Source organism: Macaca nemestrina, chromosome 3, assembly GCF_043159975.1.
Source record: "Macaca nemestrina isolate mMacNem1 chromosome 3, mMacNem.hap1, whole genome shotgun sequence".
NCBI classification, from domain to species: domain Eukaryota; kingdom Metazoa; phylum Chordata; class Mammalia; order Primates; family Cercopithecidae; genus Macaca; species Macaca nemestrina.
In genome coordinates this window covers 184,025,691-184,037,146 of record NC_092127.1, presented here as the reverse complement: position 1 = coordinate 184,037,146, position 11,456 = coordinate 184,025,691, and the positions used below count along the sequence as shown (strand labels likewise).

Below are 11,456 nucleotides of genomic sequence, written 5' to 3'. Positions count from 1 at the left end.
GGTCTTGGCGGATGGGAGAAGGCAGATAAGGCTCATAGGTGTCAAGGGCAAGCCTGTGTGGCAATCCACTGCGGCAAGGCCAGACTGGCGGGGCCACAGAGACACCTTCTGCAGCCCTTCCTATTCTTCTTGGAAACCAATGATCCCCAAAAACAGTTATTTGGTGAGACAAAATCTTAAAGGAAATTAGGAAGAAAGCATTATTGCACCAAAAATAGTCTTAGGGGGTTAAAAATTACTTGAAGTGTAAGCAGGGACTTACCTTCCTAATGGGGGAGAGTTACTAACTTTTTCGCTGGTAGGTAACTTCTCTTTTGCTAATTTGTGGCGATTTCTAGGAGAAACTGTGTCTGGGCTGCCAAGTTTGGATGTTGCACGTGCAGATGGCTTGCTATGTTGCTTTCTGAAACAGATTATAGAAACACTGGGCAATGGTAGCACTGAATACTCCAGTCCCTGGAACTATTTAGGAAGTATGAGGCTCCTTGTGGGCAAGTCAGAACAATAGGAACTCAAATCAGAAAAATGGTTGGTTTTCCTGACCACTGCTGATAAGTCGATCTTAATGTCATCTACAACTACCTCTGCTTGTGTGACACTATCTTTGCTCTTACTGTGCGTGGTATTTTATTGTGATTTAGAAAAGAGATGTATCTGTGAAAAATAGAAAACATACTGGCTGACAAAATAAAGATTACAAAGAGCTCATCAGGGTAGAATAAAGGGCCAAGATTAATGACAGTACAATTCACGAAGCTAAGTGTTAAGGCCCAAGTAGTCAATTGCACAAGAATTTGATAAGGAATTCTGATTAACCAGTAAAAACTCTGAAAAAGGAACTTGTTTAACTGGTGTGTTTTTCAATTTGAGGCTCAGTAATGAGGATGCACACTGAAGAAAAATATCCAGAAAATAAGGTAAAACAGTCCTCTTCTGGATTCATTAGACCACACTTGGTATACAGAGTTTGCTTCTTTCTCTTTCTTTCCTTTCCCTTCCTTTCTTTCCTTCCTTTTTCTTTCCTTTCCTTTCTCTCTCTCTCTTTCTTTTGAGAAAGAGCCTCACTCTGTCACCCAGGCTGGAGTGCAGTGCTACAATCTCATTTCACTGCAACATCCACCTCCCGGGTTCAAGCAATTCTCCTGCCTTAGCTTCCCAAGTAGCTGGGATTATAGGAGTCTGCCATGACGCTCGGCTATTTTTTGTTCTTTTAGATGAGGTTTCACCATGTTGGCCAGGCTGGTCTTGAACTCCTGGCCTCAAGTGATCCACCAGCCTTGGACTCCCAAACTGCTGGGATTACAGGCGTGAGCCACAGTGCGTGGCCTCTTTTATTTTTTATTAATTTTTTTTTTTTTTTAAGACACAGCGTCTTGTTATGTTGCTTAGGCTGGTCTCGAACTCCCAGCCTCAAGCAGTCTTCCTGCCTCAGCCTCCTGAGTAACTGGGATTACAGGCATGAGCCACTGCGCCCAGCTGCATATTTGCGTCTAAAAGAGGATAAAGGTCATTGAGGAGCACAAACAGGGATGATGAAAGGGCTCAAGAAGCAAGCAGAGAAGACCTGGAAGCTGCCCTCAAATATGTAAGGGAAAATTAGACAGAAGGTTCTGAAAGTAGAACTAGAATCAAGAGTAGAAGCCATAGGGAGGCCGGCTTCTACTGAACACAAGTCAGAGAATGCTGAGGAGGATGTGGCCACTGAGGTCCATGCAAAAGCAGGAAGACCCTTTCAGAGGAGATGCAGGTGCAGTGACTCAGGCATGACTGGCTAGTGGTACTACATGATCACTAAGAGCCCACCCAACCCAGACAATTTGTGAAATTATGAAAACATCAGAGCCCTGGGACTGATCAACCAATGCCAAGGAATCCAAACTAGAGAGAAAAGAACTCATTTGTAAATCAAAAGTTTATATTATAAAGTGCATGAAGAAGAACTTTAATAATCCAAGTGATTACAGAATCAGATACATCAAATAAGATTTTTAAAGAATTTATAAAAGGCAAATCAGAGAGCAATTTCTAGACACTCACTAGACGGCTAGAAGGCCTATGGAACGTTCTCTGAGTTGAGCCCTACTTTCCACAACGGTTTTAGAGGGAAGCAGTAATTCTGGTGGGATGGATGCTATACCCAAATGCATGGGTTTTGGGCTCCAGCACCCTCACCCTCTCCTAGCAGCAGCAATTTGGATTCTGTGACTTCTTTTCTATTTATCTGAGTTGCTCCACCTAAAAAAACAAATATGAGACCAACTTATAACTTTCGCCGTGTGAGCTTCTAGAATCCTTTGGCTCTAAAATCTGATTCTTTGAGAAATCAAACCATGGCACAAATGGCTAATAATGTAAGTTTGGAGGAATTAGAAACAAGTTGATTTTAAGTTTTTTTTTGAGATGGAGTCTCACTCTGTCACCCAGGCTGGAGTGCAATGGCGTGATCTCGGCTTACTGCAACCTCCGCCTCCCGAGTTCAACTGATTCTCCTGCCTCAGCCTCCCGAGTAGCTGGGATTACAGGCACATGCCACCACGCCTGGCTGTTTTTTTATATTTTTAGTAGAGACAGGGTTTTACCATATTGACCAGGCTGGTCTCGAACTCCTGACCTCATGATCCACTGGCCTCAGCCTCCCAAAGTGCTGGGATTACAGGTGTAAGCCACTGCACCCAGCCCTGATTTTAAGTCTTTATGTAAACACAAGATACTATCATATTATGGTGTTAGTGTTATTTTTGAAATAAATCTTCCTGAACTTTTTGATCTTGAATAATGAAATTAAATAAGATGATACCAAGATTAACACCTTATAAATCACATTCATTAAAAATTTAAAAAATATACATTTTTTCAGAGACAGAGTCTCACTGTCACCCAGGCTACAGTGCAGTGGTGTGATCACAGCTCACTGCAGCCTCAACCTCCTGGGCTCAAGCGATCCTCCCATTTCAGCCTCCCAAGCAGCTGGGACTACAGGCTCATGACACCACGCCCAGCTAATTTTCAAGATTTTTTTGTAGAGATGGGGTCTCCCTGTGTTGCCCAGGCTGGTCTCAAACTCCTGGGCTCAAGTGATTCTCCCATCTTCGTCTCCCAGAGTGTTGGGATTACAAGCATGAGCTACCATGCTCAGCCTGGAAAATATTCATGTTTGGGAAAATTATTAACGGTTAGGATGAGACTACACAGTTATGTACCATTTCTCAAATGTGCCATGGGAAAAGGAATACTGGATGAACAGTTATAATGATATAGGCCAACAACAGAAAAGGCGTATCAGCAAATAATGCTTGTTTAAACAAAGTTCAACCGGCTTCTTTCCTTTAGGAGTTTGCCAAACCCTTTTTTTTTTTTTGAGATGGAGTCTCGCTGTATCACCAGGCTGGAGTGCAGTGGAGCCATCTCGGCTCATGGCAACCTCCGCCTCCCAGGTTTAAGCGATTCCCCTGCCTCAGCCTCCCGAGTAGCTGGGACTACAGGCGCGAGCCACCATGCCTGGCTAATTTTTTGCATTTTAGTACAGACAGGGTTTCACTGTGTTGGCCAGGATAGTCTCGATCTCCTGACCTCATGATTCACCCACCTTGGCCTCCCAAAGTGCTGGGATTACAGGCGTGAGCCACCGCGCCGAGCCCTGGAGTTTGCCAAACCCTCAATGTTTTAATGAACATGTAACTGAGAAGGAGAGAGAATTCACTGTCATTCCCAAACTCATCTGACCATGGTACTCTTTTTCTTAGAGGTTTCTGGCTACAATAGGGCTTGAGAGAACACATTTTGGGAAATATATGAAATTATGTACCTCAAAATTGGTCAAATTCGGGCACTTTCCTATGATCAACCTATTGCATAGCACTGGTGAGATGCATGTGATGACGGCGGTGCATGGGCCTGGTTCCTCCTGCTTTCTGGGTTGAAATAAGTATGCTGAGAGCAGGGATGATGTTTTATGTATGTCCATATTCATGAATGGTGCTCAATACAACGTCTGAAGGATGGTAGATGCTCAAAAAATATTCGTAAAGAATTGAATGGGTTCCACCAAATAGACGTTTAAAACCTGGTAAAGACTCTGAAGCAATCCCCTAAAATGGTTTAGGACAGAAAATGTGTTCTCCAAGAACTATGTGCCCACTAACAATAAAAATGAAAGGGAAACACTTCCACTGAAGTATGAATGATTCAGTTAGTACAAAGAGAATCCCAGAAAACCCAGAGCAGTTTTCAGATGGAGAAGCTGGTGAAGGTCTCTGGCAGCTCTGTGCTGCCCCCATTACCTCTGAGCCTCTGATCTGGTGGTGGATCTTGTGGTGGCTCCTGAAGGCTCATCCTCTTCCTCTTCTTCCTCTTCCTCATCAGACTCCTGCTCTTTTTTGTCCTCTGCTGGTTCAGAAACTGATTTCTGGCGTTTTCTTTCTGGCTCTGAGGATTCTGTTCAAATAGAAGGGTAACACCTGGATTATACAATTCCCAAAGATCCAAGGGAGAGAGTCATGGAGTTTAGAACTTAGGATATTAGGGACTTGGAGGCAGAGAAGTGGTTTTCCACTTCCTTTTTGTTTCAGCACTTGCAGTTCACAACTGTTTAACTTAATCTCAAACACATTTTGGATAGTTTACATATGCAGTTCACAGCCAGCGTTCATAAAAAATTCACATGTACTCAGAAAAGCATCTGGGATGTACCATTTCTGACATGGGCTTAGACCTATTTCACACATATTTATGTAATATTAATATTAGCCGTATCCCATTGGATTTTTCCTCATTCAAAGAAAAACTCTTAAAAAAGGTGATTTTGAAACAATAAGACTTATTAAGAATTTGCTAGAAGCATACCTGCATCATCTGACACAGTGAGAGAACGTTTGGGTTTTCTTCCTCTCCGACGCACACTTGCTACTGTTTTTTCTTCACCATCATCCTAGAAGCAATAAAATTAAAGTTCAAAGGGTGGTCAGTTGAGCATTTAAGTTGATTTGTAAACATATCTTGATAAGAAATTTAACACTTACATTGCTTATACTTCTTTCTTGTAGGTTAGCTGTTTCTTTATTGGATTCATCTTTAAGAAAAGGAAATCTCTGCATTAATATTTTATTACTGTAAATTTAAATTTCAACAGTCAGTCTGGCTTATCTGTGTATCAGTATTAATTAATACACTGTTATACACTTCATTATTATTTTGTTATCAGTCAAGCAAAGATAGAATCAGAATACCTAGCAGAGATCACATTGGATTGTGAGTTACAAAACCTAAGTTTTCATTTCAGATTTTATTTTATTTGCTGACCCTCAGTTTTTTTTTTTTTTTTTTTTTTTTTTTTTGAGACGGAGTCTCGCTCTGTCGCCCAGGCTGGAGTGCAGTGGCGTGATCTCGGCTCACTGCAAGCTCCGCCTCCCGGGTTCACGCCATTCTCCTGCCTCAGCCTCCCGAGTAGCTGGGACTACAGGCGCCCACAACCGCGCCCAGCTAATTTTTTTGTATTTTTAGTAGAGACGGGGTTTCACCGTGGTCTCGATCTCCTGACCTTGTGATCCGCCCGCCTCGGCCTCCCAAAGTGCTGGGATTACAGGCATGAGCCACCGCACCCGGCCCCTCAGTTTTTTTCAGCTACAAAATAGGAAGTTGGATTAGACTACTTTTTTTTTCTAAGACAGAGTTTCACTCAGTCACTCAGGCTGGAGTGCAGTGGCATGATCTTGGCTCACTGCAGCCTCCGCCTCCTGGGTTCAAGCAATTCTCCTGCCTCAGCCTCCCGAGTAGCTGGGATTACAGGTGCCAACCACCACACCCAGCTAGTTTTTTGTATTTTTAGTAGAGACAGGGTTTCACCATGTTGGCCAGGCTAGTCTTGAACTGCTGACCTTGGGTGATCCACCCGTCTCGGCCTCCCAAAGTGCTGGGATTACAGGCGTGAGCCACCGCACCCGGCCCCTCAGTTTTTTTCAGCTACAAAATAGGAAGTTGGATTAGACTACTTTTTTTTTCTAAGACAGAGTTTCACTCAGTCACTCAGGCTGGAGTGCAGTGGCATGATCTTGGCTCACTGCAACCTCCGCCTCCTGGGTTCAAGCAATTCTCCTGCCTCAGCCTCCCGAGTAGCTGGGATTACAGGTGCCAACCACCACACCCAGCTAGTTTTTTGTATTTTTAGTAGAGACAGGGTTTCACCATGTTGGCCAGGCTAGTCTTGAACTGCTGACCTCGGGTGATCCACCCGTCTCGGCCTCCCAAAGTGCTGGGATTACAGGCCTCTGAGCCACCACGCCTGGCTGGGTTAGACTACTTTTATGATCCCTTTCAGCTTAAATGTTCTGACCCCAAAGAAAGAATAAAAAAGGGGCATATAAGGAGCTCACAATATGTACCAGTAACTGCAAGTTGGAATGATATACAGGCAGAGCATCCTTAATCTGACGATCCAAAATTTAAAATGTTCTAGAATCCAAAACTTTTTGAGCACCAACATGACCCTCAAAGGAAATGCCACTGGAGCATTCTGAATTCTGATTAGGAATGCTCAACTGGGAAATGCAAATATTCCAAAATCTGAATAAATTCAAAATCTGAAACACTTCTGATGTCCTAGGCATTTCGAATAAGGATATATAACTGGTACTTTTATTTTTATGAGACAGGGTCTTGCTCTGTTGCCCAGGCTAGAGTGCAGTGGTGCAATCATAGTTTACTGCAGCCTCCAACTCCTGGGCTCCAGTGATTCTCCTGTGGAGGCCTCGGAAAGTGCTGAGATTACAGGTGTCAGCCACCACACTTGGCTAATATGGACTTTTCAATTTCAATGTAGCTCTACAAGTATTATGATCCTAGCTTATAGTCTGAACAAACCAGGCTTGAGTAACTTGATTTATGTAATTTGTTCAGAGTCACATAACTAACAAGTAGAGTGACAGGTAGAAATCTTTTGACTCCAAAGACATCATGGTAGTTAAAAAAGTACATCTTATGACCTGTTTGTAGGGTGCATACATACATTCTTTATGCATTTGCTTTCTGCAGATGTTACAATTTTCTGAGACTGTTTCATGGTAAGAAAAGTAAAGATTAGTTCAATGCACTAGTTGAAGCTGAGATTATGGGGATGTTCATCAGGCACTCAAAAACTCAAAGGTACTTCTTTTTGGTGACTGTAGTAGTCATCGTTTTTTGCAGGTTTAAAATACCAATGAAAATGAAAAAGTTAACCCAACAGAAAGGTCAACAAAGAGGACTGTCTTAAAATGGTCATCATTTTACCCACATTCAGAAAACATTCTGAATCACACAGCTTTAATTAGCGTCCTTAAAGGGCACTCAAGTTACAAAGATTTCTTCTTGTATGGATTCAAATACTACAAAATTATTAATACAAACTGGTGAAGACCAAATGTGCAGAATCTCCTCCCTCTTTTAAAAAATAAACAAACCTTAATTTACCAAGACACAAGAAAAAATGAAGTACGATCACACATAAATGTGGGAAAAATTTTATATTACCTATTTGCTTTATTTGCTGATCAGAATATATACTTTATCGATCTGACCATGCTATTTATTTGATACAAAATAGCTGTCACATTAACCTTTGTTGTTGATATCAGCACTTCAAAGCTCACTAATGGCTCCTCTTGCTTTTATGTAAAAAATTTTAGACCACAAAATGGATACACACACATTGCAAAAAATATCTGGAAAATGCATGCAATAGTGACAAATAATATGGAATGCTCCCATTATTCCACCCTCCAGAGCTAATCATTATCAACATTTTGGAATATATTTTTCTCCTTGGAATGAAAAGAAAAAGAGTCAAAACAATTTCAATTCTTGAGTCCTGGACTCCGTAAGTCAATAGTCTCTCCCAGATACAAGGACAACTATTTTTACCAAGGGGGCCACCCACTTCAATGAGAAGCAGAATGGAAGTCCCAAACATTCTCCAAGAGCCAGCCTCTCCTGCCCCTCCCTCAGATCACACACAAAGGAATGCTATAGGTACATACCTGTTGGCATTACTTTCAGTTTGCTGCTAGGTGGAGATTGTTCTACCTATGTTTAAATAAACAACAACAAAAAAATTAAAATCAGCAGTTTATAATCATCACATAGAAATGCAATCAATGATATAAAAGTGGTATAGGATCTTTATTTACATAGGCATATTTGAGACCTATTTTCTATAATTAAGTATACCTAGCCAAACATGGATGCCTGAGCTTCTAAATACAGACTTTCCAATAAGTTACTTCCCTTTTGCAACGCTAGAGGATGAGAAGTGAGGCAATGCAGCATGGCCACTGTGGTTAATATTCCCCAAGACAAACCATTTTACATGTTGGTAAATGCATTCCCATGTGCTTCTCTGGTTTTGTCTTATAATAATTCTATGAGATAAGTACTACAGGCATCATACCACTTTACATTCAAGGAAACTGAGTCACCCAAGGGTCCATGACTGACCCTAAGTCACAGGTCTCGGGGTAAGTGGCAAAACTGAGGCTTGAATCCCATGTTCTTTTGTTAGGTCAGTGAACACACGTCTGTTCTCCTTATAATGCTCTTCTTATAATAATCCATTGAAATGCATGCGATGGAATCCTGATACAATGATTTTGGTGGGTATATACATCAGGGTCAAAGATAAAGAACGTTCAAACATAAAATATCACTGAGGATTTTCCTGCACTGAAATCAGTGTATATTTTAGGTCAAAAAGAATTCCATAGAAAGTAGTAAGATGGCAAGACAACTCACAAGTCTCTCTAAAGAAGCCACTATCTCAAAATCATATAAAATAGCTAATTTGTGTATTTTAACCACAGGTAGCCGCAGGAAGATAAATCCCTAGATAATTTTTAAATAATCAAACTCATGAGTTAGAATGGAATAAGAATGAAGAACAACTAATATAACTCTGTTTACACAAAGATACTAGTAATCAAAATATTTGAATAGGTTACTCAGTATTTTATTTAAGAAACTCTTTTAAAGCTTTTCAAGTACTTAAAAAATAAAGTTCAAAATACTAGATAGTGCATTATACCCTTTTCAGGTTAAGAGCAAGTATTTGAAATTGTCGTGTTTTGCAATTACTTACAGTGGCAATGCCAGTATCTGTTTTGGAGTCGTCTTCTAAAAAAAAAAAAAATTCTCTTAGAAAATCGGTTCAAAAATTTCTTGTGTGTGAACTGAAAGCACACCAAGTACCTACTCATTTTTAACGTTGTTTCTACAGGGTATTTGCGAGGTCTTCCTCTTTTCCTTTTAATAATTATTGGCTGATCTTCCTAAGGGGGAAATTAAAAACAACAGCAATTAAAAAAAAATTTAATCCTTTATTATACAAAGTTTTCTCAAAAATCAGACTTAGAGTTCCTGTCTAAGAGAGCTCAAATCCTAGCTTTGTCACTTTAAAAATATGTGATGTAGGGCTTAGTGTTTTATTTACTTATCTCACTGTAGTTCCTTCAACCTGATAAATATCACTAACTGTCATAAATTAAAGGAGCCGTGATGATTTTGAGACAATGAAGTAATCAAAGTGTTGCCTTTTACTTCTGTAATAAATATGTATGTCCATTTAATTGGGATTTAGCCCAAGTTAGTTGTGACCAAATGGTAACCCTTATAAAAAATAAAGGAGTCCACTGAATATATCATACATACAGAAGTGAGAACAACGACGAAAGATTTAAAACGGGCAAACTTGGTGATGGTTATCTAGATCTGGCTAGTGCACAGGCTGTGTCTCTTGATTTATGGTGCTCAGTCTCAAGCCACTGCAATTCTCTGCTCCACGGGCTCCCTGAAAATCTATGGGTTACAGTGGGCAGGGCTGGGATGCTGTCTGTGCCTGCAGCCCCCAGGAATCCATGACCTTGCCTCATGAACTAGGTCCCCTAGAGTATTCCCTGCATGCCTTCTGCACAACCTGCTGCTGTTCCCATTTCATCCTAGCTGGACTCCATGGCTCAGACAGCCTCCAATGTTAGGCCAGGAACCTGACGTTGACACTGATGTAGAGCACTGAGCTGATCCTTTCTGGCTATGACATAAGTGGGTCTCATACAAATGTTTTGAAGAAACAAAGATGAAGACAACAAAATTAATCAAAATGACACTGATAAAATGCACTGTATGAAATGGTGCCCCATTGCACTAAAAAAACCCCGAGCTCCTTCAAAGTACTTAAGAAAAACTCAAGGTAACAATATTTAACGAATTTAATTTGGTTTTAGTGCTTAAATAATTGTGAACAAATAAATATGAAAAGCACATCTCACCTCCTGAGATTTTATGGTGTCATCATCGTTCTGCTCTGGCTTTTCACCAGTAGTTTCACTGCTGCTATATTCATCTGTAGAAAAGGAAGAGCTTTGTCCACTGCTAGTGACCACGGTCAGCCTTCCCCATCTTTACCCAAGTGACCTACATAGCTGCAGCCACACATGAACACACACTCCATTTTCATGTTTCTACCATCAAAATTAGTAAGCCTGAGTTGGGGTGACTAGTAAACAGCACATTTTGGGTATAGCAGGATCCAAATTAAAAATGATCCCTAATCTTAAGCATGAGGCACTTTATTATACCGGGAAAGTAAATGAGCAGAATAGATGTTTCGGTTGTTGAGAGATACGATGGCTGCTTTGAAGGTTCAGTCAATTTACCTAAGCAGATGTTTTACTCACCTTTTTCTTCCATGACCCTGGAGGCAGTGCTATTTGTCTCAGAACTGGTTTTAGATAATTCTTCCAAATCTCTGGAGTTCTCTTCCTATAGAGAAGTTGAAAAAGACCAGAAGCTTCTTCAAACTGAAGCCTTCATCCATTCATCCTCCCCACCCAAGTATGCCTTTCTATTTCAAAAAAACTCCCTCTTTTTTAGGATAGTCTTTTGGAAAATGTTTTTGAAATGTAACTATTATTGCTGCTAGTGAGACTATAAAAAAAAAAAATTCTGAGAACAGAAAAGCATGAGATAAGGTTCAAGTATAAAATATCAAGGCCATTTTCTTTCCTGCAAAATAGAAATTGCTCTTCTCCTCCCTCCGCTTGGATTTTGTCTTTTTAAGACAAACTCCAAAGGAAAAATGGACAGATATTGGCAACAGATATTTATCTTTGTGGGGTGATGGAGGGGGCAGATGTGGGGAAGCAATAATTTGGGAGGTGCCAAAGGGAATTTATGGGTATCCAGATGGGCTGAATTGGAGCAGTGATCTTTCAGCAATTAAATTATCCCCCCGTAGTAGCAAGAAAGTTCTCAGCATGAAATGCCAAATCGTTTATACTATAATACTAATACAGTATATAAACAAAAATATATAAAGTAGAATAAGATCAAGATGAAATAGGCAACTAAAGTAAGCATTAATTTTACTTTAATGGCCCATTATAAACAACTGTAAATCCACATTTCCATTAATTTTAATTTTACTTATTTTTGAG

General features: G+C 40.4%; 1 protein-coding gene across 5 annotated transcripts in view; it reads right to left on the bottom strand.

The window, feature by feature from the left end:
- The window catches only part of LOC105487928 (biorientation of chromosomes in cell division 1 like 1), a 59,506-nt gene that overhangs the window by 4,004 nt on the left and 44,046 nt on the right, over positions 1 to 11,456 (bottom strand). For 2 of the 5 annotated variants that reach the window (XM_011751591.3, XM_011751597.3), the window contains exons 18-26: positions 10,698 to 10,782; positions 10,290 to 10,363; positions 9,218 to 9,293; positions 9,104 to 9,138; positions 8,010 to 8,055; positions 5,019 to 5,068; positions 4,843 to 4,927; positions 4,281 to 4,434; positions 263 to 403 (exon numbers count right to left, since the gene is read on the bottom strand). In XM_011751591.3, the coding sequence (XP_011749893.2) occupies positions 263 to 403; positions 4,281 to 4,434; positions 4,843 to 4,927; positions 5,019 to 5,068; positions 8,010 to 8,055; positions 9,104 to 9,138; positions 9,218 to 9,293; positions 10,290 to 10,363; positions 10,698 to 10,782 (746 nt within the window). Of the gene's footprint in view, positions 1 to 262; positions 404 to 1,423; positions 2,236 to 4,280; positions 4,435 to 4,842; positions 4,928 to 5,018; positions 5,069 to 8,009; positions 8,056 to 9,103; positions 9,139 to 9,217; positions 9,294 to 10,289; positions 10,364 to 10,697; positions 10,783 to 11,456 lie in introns of those variants that run through there. The other 3 variants (XM_011751592.3, XM_071093851.1, XM_011751594.3) reach the window with 3 other exon arrangements.